Raw genomic sequence first — 20,229 nt, 5'->3', positions numbered from 1 at the left:
TGGTGATGGAGGCCTGGGCCTACTCTGAGAAGCCTGAAAACACATGCCCTTTGGCTCACCAGATCTATTTTTATCGACTTACAGAATAAGGTTTTTTTTTAACAATTTGGCAAATTTTGTCCATCACTGCACTATGTGCAGGGTAAGTTAGGAACAATCTTCATGTCCAACAAGTGAACACAAATAATTATATTAACAATACCAGATATATGTCTGTTACTTAACAGACATGAAGCCCAAAAGAGAAACAAGTGAATACGTAAATACTCAATTCTTGTTCATAAAATGTTCATTGCAGGTTTTCCCCCAAGCCAGTCTACTACGTTCTTTTTGCATGTGTCCAAGATTTCTTTTTAGTCAGGAAACTAGCAGGATAGTAAAGTTGGTTCACTACTTGATTGTTTACCATCTCTTTTCCTTTACCTGTTTATTTTGGCCCCATTTCCTGTTCATGTATTTTGTTATCTTTTGCTACAGGAGAGCACATGAGGACTATTACTGTGTTTTGCCTTTTTTATTCACTATTTAATTTACATCAGTAAAATTCATTCTTTTGTAACAAATGCATAGGCAGATCACCACATCAATCAAAATAAAAAGTTCCGTCATTCTCCACAATTCTTCCTGCTATCTCTTTGTATTCAAGCCTCTCTTCCACCTCTAATTCCTAGCAACCACTGACTTTTTCTTTATCCCAGTACTTCTGCCTTTTCCCATATTTTCATAAAAGTGGATCGGAGAGTATGTGGCCTTTTGAGTCTGATCCTTTCCCTTAGCACGTGTCATGAGATTCAACCATGTTCTTATTTTTCAATAGTTTGTTCTTAATATTTATTGTATAGCTTCACCACAGTTTATCCATTTGCCAGTTGATGAACATGTGCTTCTTCCCATTTTGGGACAGCTGGAAATAAACACGCTATTAACATCTGAGTGTAGCTTTGTTGTGTACTATATTCTTTTAAGTAAAATTTTTATAAAACATTAACAAAAAACACCCAAAAGATTGGTAATTTTCATGAAGGAAACTGTCACTGTATCCAACTTTTATCAACTTGTGCATTCCCTAAAACACAATGACCTGTACGTCTGATATTATACTATTTCTCAGCATATCAAAACACAGACTCTTCAGAGCACACAATTATCTATTTGGTGGATACCATTAGTTGTTCCCTGATAATTGTTATCCCACTTTCCGTAACAATAAAACATTTAGGTAAACATACATGGACTGCATTTCCCTTTGGCAGCTAGTAAGAAGCCTTTATAAGAGAAGGGGTCTTAATGTTGTCTTCTCCAGCTGGCTGGACCACAGACTGATTGGGAGAGCAGTGAATAGTGTCATCTGTGAGCTTGAGGGACCAAGGCCCTGCCTAGGGATGATCAGCTGGAAGCAATCTAGGTGGAGGACTTGGTGGGGCAAAACCACCATTATCAGTCCTGGATTACTCAACTCCTATTTTTCCTGGAGACAAAATTCGACTTACTATGTTGAAGCTACTATCGTTTGCGGTTTTGTGTCACACCCTACGTGTAACCCCAGCATACACTGCAATATTTAATTCCAATTATGAAGTGGCAGGACAACTCGTGTTTCTGTAACTTACTGTCATTAAGGCACTAAGAGCCACAGCTGGCAAAAGGGTACCTTAATAGAAGCTCCTGCAAAGCGAGAAAGCTGCTTGATGTGCTGCCCCTGCTTGCCGATAATGGCGCCGACAGACAGGGCTGGGATAAACAGGTGAACAGTCTCCGTTTCTGATTGCTGTTGGAAAGACAGGACATACATGTGAATTGGGTACAAGTCAGGCTATTATCATTGGCATAGGGATGGGGTGTTCTCATACAGTAGAAATATTAGGAAGTTGGCAAGAGTTTACCTAAAGTTGAGAAGATCTCCTGTCCAACCTGAAAGCACTCAATTTAAAAGGTCACTTTACACTATTTGCCTCAACTTTAGAATGTCACTGGTGTACAGATTTAAAAGATACGTAAATGTTGTAAAGTTTAGGTTCTTGACAAGTAAATGAAATTCTGGGCTACACATCAACAAACAACTGTATCCAAGGACACCTATTCTACACCTTATCCATGTAGGTTTTGCTTCGTAAACACACACCTATTCTCAAAGGGAACAACTCCTGAGTGTCATTACATAGGACTAAATAGTGTAAAACCTTACCACTACCATTCAGTATGCACCACACCCAAGCAGAGTACAGGACTAGAAGAAAACTTTATCACTTTAATAGTAAACTGCCCTAAGATTCTCTCCCATATAATTCTTTATTCCTTTTATCTCTGCCCTTCCTTTGCCATTTACACATGGACAAATTGGAAAATCTTTTCTTAAAGATTTGTTTCGAGATAGAGTGTGCAGAGGAGGGGCAGAGAGAGAGGGGAGAGACAATCCTAAACAGGCTCTGCATGACCAGTGTAGAGCCTGACACGGGGCTTGAACCTATAAACCATGAGATCATGATCTGAGCCAAAACCAAGAGTCAGTTGTTCAACTGCATGAGTCACCCTGATGCCCCAGAAAACATTTTGAAGGCTACCTCCTGAAAGATTTTTCAAAAATGGATTTTAACTTCCCCCTTCAAGCCAACTATGTCCTTCCTGAGTTGTCTCCCTTCAAATGGTCATTCTTGTAAGGTTAAAGGACACACTCAAGAGACACAGTGGACTGGGTTCCAAAAAAATAGACTAATCCAAAATTCAGTGATGTTATGGTGAGCTACAGGTTCTAAGATGCCAGAAGCAGTGCACATGTTCACACATTAATACTTACTTTCTAACAACATTAAGAAAACATGCTTCCAGGGAGAATTCTAAGAAATTCATTCCAAGAAATGTTTTTTTAAATATTTTATTTTCTAACACTTAAGAGCAATTTTCAGTTACAGAAAAATTGACAAGCAGGTATAGGTTTCCTACATATGCCAAGAAATATTTTTTATTTATTTATTTATTTGAAGAGAGTGAGAGAGAGCACAAGCAGGAGAGAGGGAGACAGAGAATCCCTGGTAAGGGAAAACAGCTCAATGTGGGGCTCGATCTCATGAACCATGAGATCTTCACCTGAGCCAAAATCAAGAAGCAAACATTTTTATCTGCCTGAGCCACCCAGCTGCCCCTATGCCAAAAATTATTTTAAGATGATACACAACTTAATAAACCAAGTAAAATTTAATACGCATTTAAAAAAAATACAGCTAAGCTAAGATTTACAGAGATATTAGAAGATATATTGCAATAAGAAATGTACACATTAACTACTTGGTAAGAAACACTTCACAGAATTCTGTCTTAAGTCTTCCATTCCTATTATGTAGTATACTATAGATTCCATTGTCCAGTACTCAAGTTGGTCCCTCAGTACTGTCATATGTTCACATTCGGCCATAAAACAGCTTCCATCTAATTTCTAATTTACAAAACTCTTCCCAAATTGGTAAAAAGTCTCAAACATGCCAAAGTTTTGCTTTCAAGCATCCCAGGAACTAGGAAAATCTTTAGAATGTTCAGTTTCTGAAAATCTTAGTCAAAGAAAACAGCAGTACTGGGCTTATTCATTTTTACTGTAAGTGGATACAGATTTTGTGCTATGTAATATTGGTCCACCAGATGACCATCACTCTCACAACACAAAAATTACCAGTAGCATTATCAACTCCATCTTCTCCCTATTAAGCCCAGAGTGCAAGCAGCAAGAATGGAGCACTCAGTACCTTGGGTCTATGGGGAGATAACAATGATCAACAGCAGAAACACATATGGATGCATCAGCCATGCTACTTGGCCCTCAATACGCACTTACCAGAATGCTGTTCCACAGGACAGTTTACTCACATTATTTGGTAGGAATTTTTTTTTTTAGAAGTCTTTATAGTTTCCTTCCTCCAAAGCAAAAAATTTTTATTTTTTATTAAAAAAAATTTTTTTTCATGTTTGTTTTTGAGAGAGAGAGAGAGAGAGAGAGAGAGAGTAGGAGAGGGGCAGATAGAGAGAGGGAGACACAGACTCTGAAGCAGGCTGCAGGCTCCGAGCTGTCAGCACAGAACCCGATGCAGGACTTGAACTCACAAACTGTGAGATCATGACCTGAGCCGAAGTCAGACCCTTAACTGACTGAGCCACCCAGGTGCCCCAAGAAGCAAAGATTTTTTAAACACTAAATTAGTAGGGGCGCCTGGGTGGCTCAGTCAGTTAAGTGTCGAATGCTTGGTCTCGGCTCAGGTCATGATCTCACGGTTGGTGAGTTCAAGCCCTGACTTGGGCTCTGTGCTGACAGTCCAGAGCCTACTTGGGATTCATTCTCTCTCCCTCTCTCTGCCCCTTCCCTATCCACCACTTGCACATGTGTACACACATGCTCTCTCTCAAACTTAAAAATAAAACTATTAAAAAATAATAATAAATTAGTAAACAGTTAACAGTCTGGAAATAACAAAAAGGCCAGACTGGTTCTTTAAAGGAAAACCTTTGCCTATTTACCAGTTAAACTGAAATGAGAAAAAGGAAATATTAGGTAAGATAAAAAGATAAAAGGTCATTAAATCAGAAAATGTAAAAAACTTTTCTTCAAGTTATCAATCAGGAAAATTTACACTGACCCAAATAACTGTTACCTCTACGATCAACTCAATACCCAATGAAGTGCCATGCCCAAAAAGTTCAATTCTTTCAAGCAGAACTCTCTGGAACAATGACTTAAACCCAGTGGAAAAGATGACGTGGAAAACGAGGTAAGGACAGGCAGACCCGTTTCATGGGGAGGAAATAGATTTAATGAACCAAAAATAGTAAATAAATGGGAGCATCCTACAAATAATGTGTTCTAGTTTGTTTTTTTACCATAGAGATACACTTTGCATCTCCTCCTCCCACGTCATTCAGATGCCCCTCCCTCACCTATTAGTAGGGCATTCCTCCAGCTAGACTCGACTACTGATTTATCTTGGTGCATGCGTTCGTGTGTACTTAATTTTCAACTAATTCATGTGATGGTGCAATCAAATCTTTGTACAAAAAGTTGTGCCCTTGTATACCTCTGTTACATAAACTCTTACAGGTAAAATTTAGCTGGAGACAAAGGGTCTGAACATTTAAAATTGATAATTATCAAGTTATACACAAAGTTTCCCACTCAGAATGGTGGGATTCCAGTTAAGCCATTCATGTAACATCTGAGTGCTACCTTTGTGTTTAACATGGTGGGAGATGTGTAGAAAGCCTGCAAAACTTCAGATTTAAGAAGGTATGATCAGGGAGTGTCAAGAGTTTGTGTTTCCTCTGTGAAAGGTACATTACCTCATCTACACCTCACAACCCATCCGACTAACATAAACTAACAACATTCCCATTTCTAAAAACATTTTTGAATGTTTATTTTTGAGAGAGAGACATACAGACAGAGTAGGAGTTGGGTAGGGGCAGAGAGAGAGGGAAGATACAGAATCTGAAGCAGGCTCCAGACTCTGAGCTGTCAGCACAGAGCCCCAAGCAGGGATCAAACTCATGAACCGCAAGATCATAACCTGAGCCGAAGTCGAACACTTAACCAACTGAACCACCCAGGTACCCCAACATTTGCCTTTTAAAGATGAGAAAACTGAGCCAGAGAGATGCACACAGTAATATACTGACTGGTATTGTAACCAGCATTCAAACCTGGGCTTCTCTAGCTCTTGAGCCATATTTATTCTTTTAAAATGGAGGGCAGGGGGGTCCTTGGTGGCTCAGTTTAGAGTCTGACTCCATTTTGGCTCAGGTCATGATCTCATAATCATGAGATAAAATCCTGCGTCAGGATCTGTACTGAGCATGGAGCCTCTTGAGATTCTTTCTCTCTCTCTGCCCCTCTCCCCACTTGTGCTCTCTTAAAAAAAAAAAAAGAAAGAAAGAAAAAGAAGAAAAATTAAAGGACATAACTCTACTTCCAGCAGGTATAGGATGTGCTTTGTAAGTGACTCTTAAGAAAAACAGCCCAACAGAACTTTCATTTGAGGAGGTACTGCCTTATCACTCTTCCATCTGCCTTGGTATGATTTCCTGAGTCAAAACAAATTTCTTATGTTGGCAAAAGCTTAAACCTGTGATCATCAATGTGTAAAAAATGGCATCAAAGATAGCCCCTTGATATGACTATTGTTAATTCTCTATTGCACATTTGAAAGTTGCACCGAGAGATCTTAAAAGTTCTTATCACGAGGAAAAAAAGAATTATGGTAAAGGCTGTTGACTTACTGTGGTGATCATTGTGCAATATATACAAATATCCAATCATTGTGCCCCTGAAACCACAGTTATACGTCAATTATACCGCAATAAAATTTCTTTCAAAAAACCTAATGATTAAGTAGTTTAATTGAATCACCCACCAAAAAAAAAAAAAAAAAAGATGCTCCAAGAGTACAAGCATCTGAAAGCATCAGGTCTGTTGTGCACTGCACACACCCATCTTATGCCTGTTTAAAATACTTTATAACTTAGAGTTTCGATGTTTGTTTCCACTGTTGAGAATAAAATAACCACATCTCCCAGAAGTTCTCAAGAAAAAATTCAAAATTCCTTCATCTTTATCTGTTATTTTGTTGCAGCTGAAGGTGATACTTTCAAGATCTGCAGAAAGTTTGGTTTCTCATTTTTTCACTAATTTATATAATACTGTAATCAAATCTCTAACATAAATCTTGTGCCCCTGTACAAATACTTCTAAGATTTTATGTCATGGAAGCGATGATCAGAGTATTAACATTTAAAATTGACAGATGGGGTTGGGGGGCACCTGGGTGGCTCAATCGGTTAAGCGTCCAACTTTGGCTCAGGTTATGGTCTCACAGTTCGTGAGTTCAAGCTGTGCTGACAGCAGAGAGCCCACTTCGGACCCTCTGTCCCCCATCTCTGCCCTTCCTACCCCCTCATAAATAAAGAAACCTGAAAAAAATAAAATTGACAGGAACACCTGGGTGGCTCAAGTTGAAACCATCTGACCATTGGTTTCAGCTCAGGTCATGATCTCACAGATTGAGCCCCTCGTTGGGCTCTGCGCAGACAGCACAGAGCCTGCTTGGGATTCTCACTCCATCTGTCTCTCTGCCCCTCCCCTGTTGACGTTCTCTCTCTCAAAACAAACAAACAAAAAGATTCTCAAGGGCACTTGGGTGGCTCAGTCGGTGAAGCGTCCAACTCTTGATTTCGGCTCAGGTCATGATCTCACGGTTCATGAGTTCAGTCCCTGCATTTGGCTCCACACTGGCAGTGTGGGGCCTGCTTGGGATTCTCATTCTCTCTCTCTCTCTCTCTCCCTCCTCTCTCCCTCCCTCAAAATAAATAAATAAAGCTTAAAAAAAATCTATTAAAAAAATTCTCTCTCCTCCTGCCCCTCCCGTGCTCACATGCAGGCTCACTCTCTCAAAATAAATTTTTAAAAAGTCAATATAAACAAACAAACAAACCTACCTGACAAGTTATTTCCAAGTTCTCATACTAATAAATTTATCTTATGGTCAATGGATATATTAAGGAAAAGGGAAAATCATTTTATTTTGAACCACGCCTTTCACACTTATGAAAAGTCCAGCAACACAGGATTCTAGACCCTATGCTTAGTTTTCTACAAATGAAAATCATCTAAACTGTGCTCTTCTGTGTCTCTTCCTTGATCTATAACCCACATGTACCTAATATTTCCATTAAGAGTTAATCTAAAATTCAATTCCAGGAAATATTACTGATGAAAATCATTGGGTTTTGTTGCTTTAGCATATGTAGACGTACTTATATTCTTTACAAGCTGGTATTCCCGGTGTTTCCCAGGACATCCTAACACAATGCAGGTCTTAACACAGCTGTCAGCTAAACGAAGCCTCCCTTGTAGCTCCGTAAGCACTCTTAGAACACATACACGAGAAGAGGGTTTACCTTCCCACTGAACCCTTGACTGTGGAGACCTGTGAGAGGGGCCTGTCCAGCACAGCTTGGCCAAGTCACTTCTGTTTCTATTCACCAACGAAGAACACTAAATAAAATTATTTCATTCTTTAGCATTTCCCAGTTCTAAGAATAGTGACTCTGCGTGCAAAGCACTGTATCTCACAGCCTGCCAGTGTTTTATGCAATTACCACGTACCATTTATTCCACAGGGACACTTTAAGGCCTTTCTTATTTTTTAATAACTGAATTAATGTGGACACTGACCATAAACTGTGCTCAATGTTAATACTTTTTCATTCTGGTCCTTATGGTATAACAGACACATTAATCTTAACCAGTTTTTGTTGTTGTTGTTGTTGTTGTTGTTTTTTAAAGATAGGACCTAAGTATTTTATCTGAGAACATCTACATCATGTTCTTCTCAATAATATACTTTTGTTTTGAGACTGACAGTCATAAAGACCTTTTTAATGATCAGACTAACCTAATGTGTAACTTGCTCAGATCTGCCCCATTGTGTTTTGCCATGACTGCATAATTAATTGTTTTCTGGGCCTTGTTCCAGAAAGATTTTAGGCTGCTTAGAAAATACAAGTAATCCAGAAGTAAAACAGAGGCAACGAAGAAATGAGAATATAAAGACCTGAATCTAAAAGATGAAGCCAGGAATGTTGTTGTTATATACATTTAGCTCTAAGCTTTCCAGCAGCTAATTTTAAGACAAATCAGCTGCATAACTCAGTATACCTCTAAGAGAAAAACTATCCATTTGCTTAGTAAAGAACACTCTTCCTGGGATTGATCCCAGAGAGCAACTTCTGTACGTCTTGAGAGGACCAGCGTTAACAGGCATCATCCTTGGAGTGAAAGTTGCAGAGCCTCCCTCACAAGCACAGCATACGCATGTGTCTTCGCCTAGAAGATAACTCAAGACGGCTCTGTGAGGAGAAAAGCTCCAAGGCAAAACCTATGTTGCAGCCTCGAAAGCTGAATAAAAGCAAAATAATCTTTCTGACACAGTGAAGAAAGGCCATCAATGCTTTTTTTGTTGTTGATTTTTAGGAGCGGAAATTGAGTAGGAGATAACAAATCCAATACTAAGAACAAATTTAAAAGTTGTGTGAGGCTTTGGAAAAGGAATAGTGGTCAGTAGAGAAGGGCCGAAAGAACTATTAACAAAGAGGGGGTGAAGACATCAAGGGAGAATCTGTATGCTGACAGAAAAGTATTCTGTGCTGGGATGAAAACAGAAACAAGAAAACCTATCAAACATAAAAAGCAGTGTTAGAAGCAAACCAAACGAGGAGGTGGCACCCCAGATCGATGGGCAGTGCTGTGTCCCTGGCAATAGCACATTAATAAAAAGTTGACTCACCAGACGTCTGAACATCACCCATTTCCCTCTGTGCCAATTCCTTATTCACCAAGTATCTCCCTGACTGTAGGTTACTTTTCAAGGAAATTTTCCTCTGGGAATATAAGGTACTTTGCATAATCATCCTGTCTATTTGATAATCATTAAACTGTCTCTGTGGTACAAATTACTGCTATACAGACATCTGCATAGTAAGCCATGTTTCCAGGATTTGGATACCTAACTTTTACTTACAAAACTAAGTAGCCAGAACAATGGGTTTTGATAAGCCTCTTTCACCTGTGATTCTTAAGTCTCTGAGCTCAAGCTTGAAAAAATTCATCAGCATCACCCTGTTACACATTCTTTGCATTTAAGTTAATGTTCAGCTGCATTATCCTGAATGCTTCTTACAAAACCTTCAGAGGTGAAGGACAGTCACATGACCCAAGCTGCTTCCCAGTGGATTTCTGCCAGATGCCTATCGGCAAAACTTCCTTTGGACTTCTTGGCAGACTCTGTAACTTGAAGTAACGTAAGAACAAAGCTGCTCAATTGAAGTTTGCGTAACTGGTAAAGTCTGCCAATGAGTAATTCCTAATCATCTATCATGAGGAGATACAAGAATGAGCAAACAGTAGGGTTAAGTGCATTTATACTTTGTGGGGAACAGAATCTAAGACATCACAAAGGCATGGAGACATGCGTGCCAGCCAACAAAACCAGCCTTCAGGAACCTGGAAGGATGCCAGTGTTTCCCTTTGGTTTGTAAAATAGATACTCCTGAGTTTTTTGTTTTGTTTTGTTTTAATGGATTTGGGTTTGGAACTGAAATTAAGTTTACTCAACTCTATGACCTGAACAGAATACTGAAGTCTTTAAAAAAAAAGGGGGGGGGAGGGCGCCACAGAAAATTTCTCCCATAGCTACATAACCAAGGCCTCTTAGAGGTAATAAGTGTATACAGTGAGTGATTTACTTTCAAATATTTTACTGACAAAAGACCTGTACCTACAGTAAGAAATCCTAAGGAGTAGAGCACTAAGAACTGATCTCAAAATCCTTTCAACTCACAAAATATTTTGTTTCTGACGGAGCACCTTGAACTAGCTAAAACCTAAGAAAATGTTTATCTTTCTTGCCTCTTTGATAAACAGAAAGTTTGCGATTTTAAGATCACGCTATTGTTTTGGAGATTTCTGGGAAGATTCCAAAGACGGTATCAAAATTATGAAGACAACAGCACTTGAGCTAACTTCTGCCAAACCAAACGCCAGGAAATACCATTCAGCTATGGATGCTGTTCTGTGCTATGCCAATTTCAGCTCTTGCTCTGTGCAGGAGCTGCCAACTGCCTCTTCCCTACTGTTTGAGCATTTCTGAAAGGAGCATTTCTTGTCATTTCTAAACTCAAAGTTTGCCAATTAAGTACTGCATGAGCCAGCTGCTAGGCAGGAACTAGAGACTTTTTGTCTGTTGCAAGAACCAACTCTGGCTGTATTAGGAAAAAATCTACCTGGCAGGTTCCGGTTAGAATACGTTGAGGGGGGAAGGGTGGGCCAAGTCCTGGAATGGAACAGAGGCAAGGGATTTATCCCAAGTCAAGGCACATCAATTCTCCTTTCATGTTACAAAGCAGCAGTCGGAAAACATGAGTAGCAAAATGAAACAACCCTAAAAGAGAGAGAGAGAGAGCTATACATAAAAAGAGAGAGTCTTTGAAACGTTTAGTCATCAAAACCTACTTCTTACCAGGCAATGTACATTGAAAGTAAAAGAGATTCTCTGCTCACCTACAGGCCATCAAGCATAGAGAGATGATCTTGGTAAGTAACCGACTTCCCTGTGAGAACTTCTAAGGAGCAACAAGCTTCTCATCAGCAGCTGTAGATGCTGAATGGCAGCTGCGGTGCATCCTCACGTGCTGAGAGCAAAACCTGCCAACCTTTAATCCTCTAACCCAGTTTTTAAATAAATGTATCATAGACCCCCACAGACCTACAATACTAGGTTCTTCAGCAAGAAGAAAAGTGAAGCCAACGGGAATAAAGGGAATATCAGAAGAAATGGTAAGGAGGAAAAAAAAACAACAACCCATAAAGCTTTAGTAAACTTAATTATTGCCTTTATTTTTTATTAAAAAAATATTTTTTAATGCTTATTTATTTTTTAGAGAGAGGGAGACAGAGTCTGAAGTAAGTTCCAGGTTCTGTCAAGCACAGAGCCAGAGGCGGGGCTCGAATTCACAAACCTCGAGATCATGACCTGAGCTGAAGTCAGACGCTTAACCAACTGAGTCACCCAGGTGCCCCTAATTATTGCCTTTAAAAACAACAGTTCGCTTCTCAAAGTAGTGACTACTAGGTACATTTAAGACTATTAGTGATCGGAGTTTAGAAAAAGAACAAAGTCTAATAATATACAGTGAAGGCAAAGCTATACCAACTAAGTACTCCCCCACAAAGAGGTTATATACTACAACAGAACTTGGTAAAAGAATTGTTCCCTTAAAACATTAAATCAGAAAACTGCCTGACAGCTATCTGGAAGTACAGTTCACTCTAACTGGTATCCAGAAACACAACAATTCTCTGAAAATGGTGTTTTCCCTTTAATTTTCGATGAAAATTATCTGTAAGAGTGGAATCTGAATCATGGAATTCTGTGCTCTAGAATTAATTTAGATCATTCTGGGTTCTTTTTGTGTCGTTTTTGTTTTGTCTCTGAACTTAGAAGCTCACCTCCACCCTCCCAAAGCTCTGTGAGACACCTTTTACAAGTAATACTGCTCAATTCAGTAGGGCAGATTTATTCATCTCTTCAGTTAGAGACACTGCTTCCCAGCTTCTCTTGCAGGTAGACGTAACAGACATTATCTTCTGGCAAACAAGACACCAGTGGAAGTGTAAAAAGCTATCCTCAGGCAGTGTCCTACGAGGTGGCTGTTGATTTTTTTATCCTTCATCCTTGCTGGCTGGAATCAGACTCAATGGCTGAAACCTGAGCAGTCATCCTGGGCTGGGAGGCGGCATGCCAAGCCAATAGGAGCACCTGTCCTAGATGATACAACATAACTACTACCAGCCTTGGATTGTCTACCCTTCAACTCTTCTCATGAAAAAGGAAAACTCATTTAAACCATTTCTTTTCTTGTAATACATAGCCAAAGCTAATCTTGATACACATAGTGTGCCAAAATAGATTTAGAGGCATGAAAACAGACATATGGCAGCATCCCACAGACAGCTTGGCCTGATATTTGCCTGTGAGTTGGAATTAACAGGTGATCCAGAGAAAGGGAGGTTTTCGACCACAGTTTAAAATAAAGCACCAAACAACCTAGAAAGAGGGGCATGCCTGAGTCGTTATGTATTTACATTTATCCCAAATATTATCTATCATGCATTAGCCTTGATAGATATTTTTCCAACATTTGAGTCCATCTTCCATAGAATAGTATCTGTTGCTTGCACAGTAGCAGTTTGACAATGAATGGACAACAAAAAAACTCCTGATGACCTTTACAAAAATCACAAATTTCTAGCTTCCATCTGTTCCCACTGAGATTTTGATTCGTAGAAGCCCAAGGTGAGGTACAGGTTCTTAACCAGTTAAGAAACAGAGCAGCTGGGGCGCCTGGGTGGCTCAGTTGGTTAAGCGCCTGACTTGGGCTCAGGTCATGATGTCGCGGTTCGTGAGTTCGAGCCCTGCATCCAGTTTTGCGCTGACAGCTCAGAGCCTGCTTCAGATTCCTCGTCTCCTTCTCTCTGCCCCACCCCCGCTCTCATTCTCTCTCGTAAATAATAAACATTAAAAAAGAAGAAGAAGAAGAAAAGAAACAGACCAGCTGTTGTTAACCTTGGCTACCTCCACACTCGGGTCAGTCAGAGCTTTCCAAAATAGTGACCCCTGAGAGTTTCATCTCCTCCCCAACCCCTACCCTGGGGGATTCTAATAAAAAAGGTCTGGGGTAATTCTAATGTAAAGAACAAAAAACCATTTTCCCTCACAAAGCACAAAGTAGACAAAGTCTTCTTTACAGAACATTGCCAACTAATAAATGTAAAAAAACAACAGACATAAAAATAGTAATAATGTGATTGGGCAAATGGCAGCAATGGATATTATACCCACTTTGAGAAAGACTAGAGGGCAAGATACATATTCTCTTTTAAAGTATTTTGTTTTATTTTGTTTTTTACATTTATTTATTTTTGGGAGACACCGTGAGACAGAGCACAAGCAGGGGAGGGGCAGAAATAGAAGGAGACACAGAATCTGAAGCAGGCTCCAGGCTCCGAGCAAGCGTTCAGCACAGAGCCTGACACAGGGCTTGAACCCATGAACCATGAGATCATGACCTGAGCCAAGGTTGATCACTTAACCAATGGAGCCACCCAGACGCCAGTCTTAATCATAGGTGGGAAAGGTACCTTTACAATGTGGAAACTGGACAGACACTACCTTAGCTATACGATCAAACAGTATGACCAACAATGAGACACAATGACATCATCTGCTTCCCAGTGAGACACAGAGAAGGTATTCCTTCCCGGAAAAAGGTATAACCTGAGCCTAATCACACAGAGGCATCCGTCAAATCCTAACTAGGCGACACTAACCACTAGCCTGGGTTTTTCAATGCCATAAATAAGAAAACAAGTGGTGGGTAGGGAGTAGGTGACACCAAATGGAACGGATGATGCAGGGATGGACTCCTGCAAAGATAAGAGGGGACTAGAGAGACATGACAACCAACTGCAATGCATAATCCTTAATTGGATTCTTTACTGAAAACACAGCTATATAATAGAACATTACTGGAGTAACTATGAAATTTAAATACGGGCTGCACATTAAATAATGGTCTGGTGCCGAATTTCTTTTTTTTTTTTTTTAACGTTTATTTATTTTTGAGACAGACAGAGACAGAGCATGAACGGGGGAGGGTCAGAGAGAGGGAGACACAGAATCTGAAACAGGCTCCAGGCTCTGAGCTGTCAGCACAGAGCCCGACATGGAACTCAAACTCATGGACCGCGAGATCATGACCTGAGCTGAAGTCGGCCGCTTAACCGACTGAGCCACCCAGGCGCCCCTGGTGCCGAATTTCTTAAAAGTGAGGATACTGTGCTTAATATCAAGATGAATGTCCTTGAGGTGAAAAGTTAAAAATAATACAATGCTCCCATTAATAATTACCTCCAAAGTTTGTAAAAATGTGGGTGCCTGGATGGCTCAGTCAGTTAAATGTCCGACTTCGGCTCAGGTCATGATCTTGCAGTTCGTGGGTTCAAGCCCCACATCGGGCTCTGTGCGGACAGCTCAGAGCCTGGAGCCTGCTTCAGATTCTGTGCCTCCCTCTCTCTCTGCCCCTCCCCTGCTCGTGCTCTCTCTCAAAAACAAATGAACATTAAAAAAGTTTTTTTGGGGGCGCCTAGGTGGCGCAGTCGGTTAAGCGTCCGACTTCGACCAGGTCACGATCTCACGGTCCGTGAGTTCGAGCCCCGCATCGGGCTCTGGGCTGATGGCTCAGAGCCTGGAGCCTGTTTCCGATTCTGTGTCTCCCTCTCTCTCTGCCCCTCGCCCGTTCATGCTCTGTCTCTCTCTGTCCCAAAAATAAATAAACGTTGAAAAAAAAAATTTTACAAAAAAAAAAAAAGTTTTTTTTAAGTTAGTAAAAATATATACCCAATTTCCAAGACAGAATTATATACCTATGTATTTATTTCTAAGAGGAGAGGCAATTGCAAACACGTTAAAACCCACAAAAGCACAGATTTCTTCCATTCTGGATAAAAGGGCAGTTGTCCTTTCCCTTTTAAGTTTTCTGGATGATTCCTGACACATTCTTTAAGGTCTAAGACTAATACACAGAAATAAAGTTAGTAGTAGGTTTAAATCAAGAGAGAAATCACAGTAACACATTCATCCGTAGAAAACACATGCATTATAACCCTAATTTATTAATTATACCAACTAGACAGATGATAGATTTGTCTTTTTTCTTAGCTTTTTGTGTTTTGAATGGTACCTCCTACACCAATTTAGAGAAATGTCCACATATGAACTTGGGGATTCCATTATATCACTACCCAGCATACATGTAGAATCAAAAGCCTACTTGAATTCTGCAAAGAATGCAGGCTAAGATTATCCACATTTCTTCCCTTTAAGACGAGAATTCCCTTGTCCTGTGCACAAAACCACCAGGTCCTTAGGGGGTTCTCAGCTCCTTCCCTTCAGCAGTATTTCTACCTTTACTGCCGGCAGCTTCTCCATCCTCTCCTGATCTCACTGGCTGCTTCTAATTATACCTACTCAGTTTAGTTTTAAAATCTCAGGGAAAACCAAGACCATGTGTTCCAGTGAGATCTTCCTTACATTTACTCATGGTTCACTGACCCCTTTTTCTCCCATTCTTAAAACAAAATCTTTACTTGCTTAAGTCACTAAATATTTAAATCATAAAAGTCCTTTGGAAGGGCACCTGGGTGGCTCAGTCCGTTGAGCGTCCGACTTCAGCTCAGGTCATGATCTCCCAGCCCGTGGGTTCAAGTCCCATGTCGGACTCTATACTGACAGTTCAAAGCCTGGAGCCTGCTTCAGATTCTGTGTCTCCCTCTCTCTGCTCCTTCCCTGCTCGCACTCCGTCTCTGTCTCTCTCTCTCAAAAATAAACATTTAAAAAAAACTAAAAAAAAAAAAAGTCCTTTGGAAATGTTTTAAATACAATCTCACTTTTCTTAAAACAATCCTTATTTTCCTAAGAACACAAGAACCCATTACACAAAACTATATCACTACATCACAAAATTGACTAACTCTAGGTAATATTTATGTATGTATGTATGTATATATGTATGTATCTGTCTATCTTAAAAATAGACACCTAGCAATTCACTTTAGGAGTTTTTGCTACTGAAGCAGCCAGAGAAGTGTAAAAGACAGATGTCCAAGAATGTTCTATAATGTTACCACTCATAATGTTAGAGAGTTTACTGATAACCAGTAAAGGCCTTACCTGTAACCAATAGAGAGGAAAGAATTTAAATGACACCTCAATTTACAAACTAGAAAGTGAGGAGCAGAGAGATTAAGGAGTGTGCCCAAAGACAAAGCTAGTTTAGAGCAGCTAGCAGAGATGTAGTTTAAATAAGAGTTTCTTCAGGGAAGCTCAGTCAGTTCAGCGTCCAACTTTGGGTCAGGTCATGATCTCATGATTCGTGAGTTAGAGCCTTGCATCGAGCTCTGTGTTGATAGCTCGGAGCCTGGAGCCTGCTTCAGATTCTGTGTCTCCCTCTCCCTCTACCCCTCCCCTGCTCATGCTGTCTCTCTCACTCTCAAAAATAAACAAGCATTAATAAATAAATAAATAAATAAATAAATAAATAAATAAATAAGAGCTTCTTCAGCAATGAGTTGTTTTAAATAATCAGCTCCTTACAGATTTTAATCAATGCTGCTTGACACAGAAATGTCAGAGATACATGTGCCTTAAACTCAGTAATATGACAAATTCATCTATTTATAATAAAGAAATAGGCAAATTAGACCTTAAGTCCATATTTTCTCAAATTCCTATTTTAGGTTCACTTTTACCCTCCTCTTAAACTTTTTATATTATTGAATTTTGTAAACACTAGTAATGTCTGATTTGAGAGGAGAGAGAGAAGAGTCCTGGTTCAGTTTCTTCATTGTGCAGCGAGAAGACAAACCCAGGGGGAAGAGGAGAGTGACCTATGGTGATACAAAGCGCAGGCAGAGCTGGGCTGAACCTGGGCTCTCATCCCAGAGATCCTTCCCTTAGCCCCTTTAGCATCAAAGTACAAACATGTCAACTACTTCACATCACCTTTAGCTGTGGTGGAAAGCGTCAGATAATGCATAATAGATCTATTCACACTGTCATGGGGTTGAAATTTTGATGCCTATCCATAGATGAATGGGCTTTGTTATATGGTTTCCAGGACCAAACGTGTTCAGGGTGGCTGGTGAGTTGTAGGGGAAGATGCAAATGTTGCTGACCATAAAAGCAGAAACACTACAAGAAGAGGCCAAAAGTAAACAACACCTAACACAGGTGGTTCAAGACAGGCCTAGGAAATTCTCATTCATACAGGGATAAAATATGAACAATCTCAGCAATCTGTTATCAGTACAATTCCAGGAGCATTTTACTCTACATGTAGTCTAGGCACTGTTATGTTGGAATCCCCAAGCTGTTCCAGCTGGACATTTCCCTGAATTGGAATAGGAGGTACTACTCAAAGCATATAGAAGGAAAGAGTCAAACAGGAAGGGAGAGATGTAAAAACAAATCCATAAGGAAAGATCCTAGAATGTTGTTATTTCCATGATGATTCTCTACCTCTAATTATCATTGATAACGCAACAGAACTGTGAACTACTTTAAAAAAAAAATTACAAGGTGTATGTTATACTGCAATTATTTTTATACTATCACTGGTCTCCTATTTCCAACCTCAGAAAAAAATGCTATTTTTAAGAAATAAATATAAAAATAAGGTTCCTTAATAGTCTACCTGTTTACAAAACAAATAAAAGCTGTCTAATGGTTGCACACATACACACGCACAAGAACCCATGAGCACAACTAGCTGGAGCTGTTTAAAAAGCACAAAGTGGAAAACACACTTTTATTGACCTTTCAAAGCATTTGACTTCCAGGTGAAGTTTAAGATGAAGGAAGCCTTTTAAAAGTCCTACCTTTCAACATTTAAAAATAACTTCTTTCCCCTTCCCAAAGTCTCAAACTTTTCTTTGGAGATTTAAGAGCCCATGGTGACAACCCTACTACCCAAAAACTTCAAAAGAATATTTCACGTGTCCCTTCTACAAAGGGGTAGGTAGGAAGGTTCTACTGATATGAACTAGAGAGCATGTGTTGGCTCTCAACTGATAGATCATATGGGGACCAAGTTTTACAATCAGCATCGAATGTCACCCTACTCGAGAGCAACAAAGTCTAATAACTTTGTCCCTCTGACTGCATCCCGCTCACCCATAGAGAAAGCCAAGGTACATTATCTTACCTCAAACTGTGGGTAAGGAGGAGTCATAGCTGAAGGGGGCCCTGAGGTGGGAGGTGGCATCCCTGAAGTGGGTGGGAACAGACCCAAGGCATTCAGATTTAATCCAGGAATTAAATGTGCTTGAAGCTGCAATAATAAAAAGGTCCCTCATTTTACATTTAAAAAAATCAAGTGTAATTATAAGTGACAATATTCAGATTGTGACCTTGTCTAGTAAAAAAAATTAAAAAAAATCATTTTATGACTCAAATTTTAGAACAGAGCAGATGTTCCATGTTATTATACTTGAGCACATATCTGTTTATATTTCTTGATATGTTAAAATCTGTGTGCTCATTTGCCCCCTCCTTGATCTGAAGCTACACTAGCTTTCTCAAAGCAGGCAACATACCCTCGCTTTCCTTAATTATCAGCTCACAGTGCTTAGACAAATATGTACTCTGTGTGCTATGGGCACGCAGTAAATACAGACTGAAAACCTTGCATTAGTTGAAGAAGTAAGCAAACGAGATTTGTGCACTGAAAAGCAAACCAGATATACAGAAAAAGGTATTATTAAGAGATCTTTACTCCTTGGGTAAAATTTGGCTGTCGTGGGTCTAAAAGTCTAAAACAAAGTCAAGATCTTTGGCAATCAGGTCCCATCCCATACAACTATGGCAACTAGACATATCTTTGGAGTGTATCCAGGAGCCAGAAAGAGGACTTTGTGTTGCCTGAATTTTATAAGGGCTGAGGAAGTGAAGTGGAGATGACAGTTGAGACGTGAGCATACCTGGGAATCTCTTTAAAAGGTGTATGGTTGGATTAACTCGCAACTGACTCTGAAACATCAGATGAGCAGTTATAATGGGAAGATAGATAAGGCAGCCAGTCATGGGAGGTAAAATGATCAGCATATTTCTAGGTTCCTCTCACAAAGGTATTATTTTTATATTTCCCTTCTTTTACATGTAGTGTTTCAGATGACAGGCCCAACCGAGGAGTGTTTTTTTTTTTTCATTTACTTGAAAATTCAAAATGGACTACTGACATGTTACATTTTCTGCACCATTCCATCCACTCAGGAAGGTCAGCAATTCACTTTAATTGCCTTCATTGCTCTACACAGATTATTTTGTCATTTTTAGTTGTTTTAATGCCAAGGTTTATGACTAACCAAATTAAAATTAAAATTTGAATTCTTAACAGTTGCTTTTATATGCGTGGTATCTATTATAATCCCAGTCCTAATAAGCATTCAATGTAGGCACAACAGCCCCATTTCACAGATGAAGAAACCAATGCTTGGAGAACAGGTAAGCTGTCCAAGAGAACAGAGCTGCAGCTAATCAGTGGTTGAACTAGGACTCAAACCCAGTTCACGTACCTCTTAAGCCCACGTTCCTACTCTACTAATCTTCAAATTAACATTGTGCAGAAGATACTCATCTTTTTTTAGGAAAGTATTAGCCTTATTTAACAGATAAGGAAGCTAAGGCTCCAAGACTATACCATTTGCTAAAATCAGAGAGAGCCAAACCTGATGTCAAAGCCTGTGGTCTTCCAAACTATCCCACGGCACACTCACTATGGTGCTAAAAATCAATTAGAAACTACATCTAATGCTGCCACCATTAACGACATCAGGATTAATGCAATTGAAAACATCTTTTAACTGTTCATCAAAATAAAGGCGTGTCCTCCATATTAAAACTAACATTCATAGAAGCAATATCATTTTCGTAAGACTCCCTGATTTTCTTCATGATCTCTTCCTCAGCTTTGGCACATGTTTCAACGTTGCCTTTAACTGTAATGGTGCGCTCTGGATTATACAGCGTCAATTCCTGCAATCTGCAGAATGAAAAAGAGGGAAAAGAAAAAGAATGGAAATTA

At 39.6% G+C, this 20,229-nt stretch overlaps 1 protein-coding gene across 3 annotated transcripts in view; it reads right to left on the bottom strand.

Moving 5' to 3' along the window:
• IGF2BP3 (insulin like growth factor 2 mRNA binding protein 3) overlaps nucleotides 1-20,229 on the bottom strand; it is a 153,382-nt gene that overhangs the window by 8,482 nt on the left and 124,671 nt on the right. For all 3 annotated transcript variants that reach the window (XM_086694355.1, XM_086694346.1, XM_086694362.1), the window contains 3 exons: nucleotides 20,052-20,187; nucleotides 18,352-18,477; nucleotides 1,652-1,768 (listed from right to left, as the gene is read on the bottom strand). In XM_086694355.1, coding sequence (XP_086550481.1) covers nucleotides 1,652-1,768; nucleotides 18,352-18,477; nucleotides 20,052-20,187 — 379 coding nt within the window. The remainder of the gene's footprint in view (nucleotides 1-1,651; nucleotides 1,769-18,351; nucleotides 18,478-20,051; nucleotides 20,188-20,229) is intronic.

This window comes from Puma concolor, chromosome A2, assembly GCF_028749965.1.
Source record: "Puma concolor isolate L17-30 chromosome A2, mPumCon1.1.hap2, whole genome shotgun sequence".
NCBI lineage: Eukaryota > Metazoa > Chordata > Mammalia > Carnivora > Felidae > Puma > Puma concolor.
Note: the sequence above shows the minus strand (reverse complement) of the source record. Positions and strands in the feature narration are given on the sequence as shown.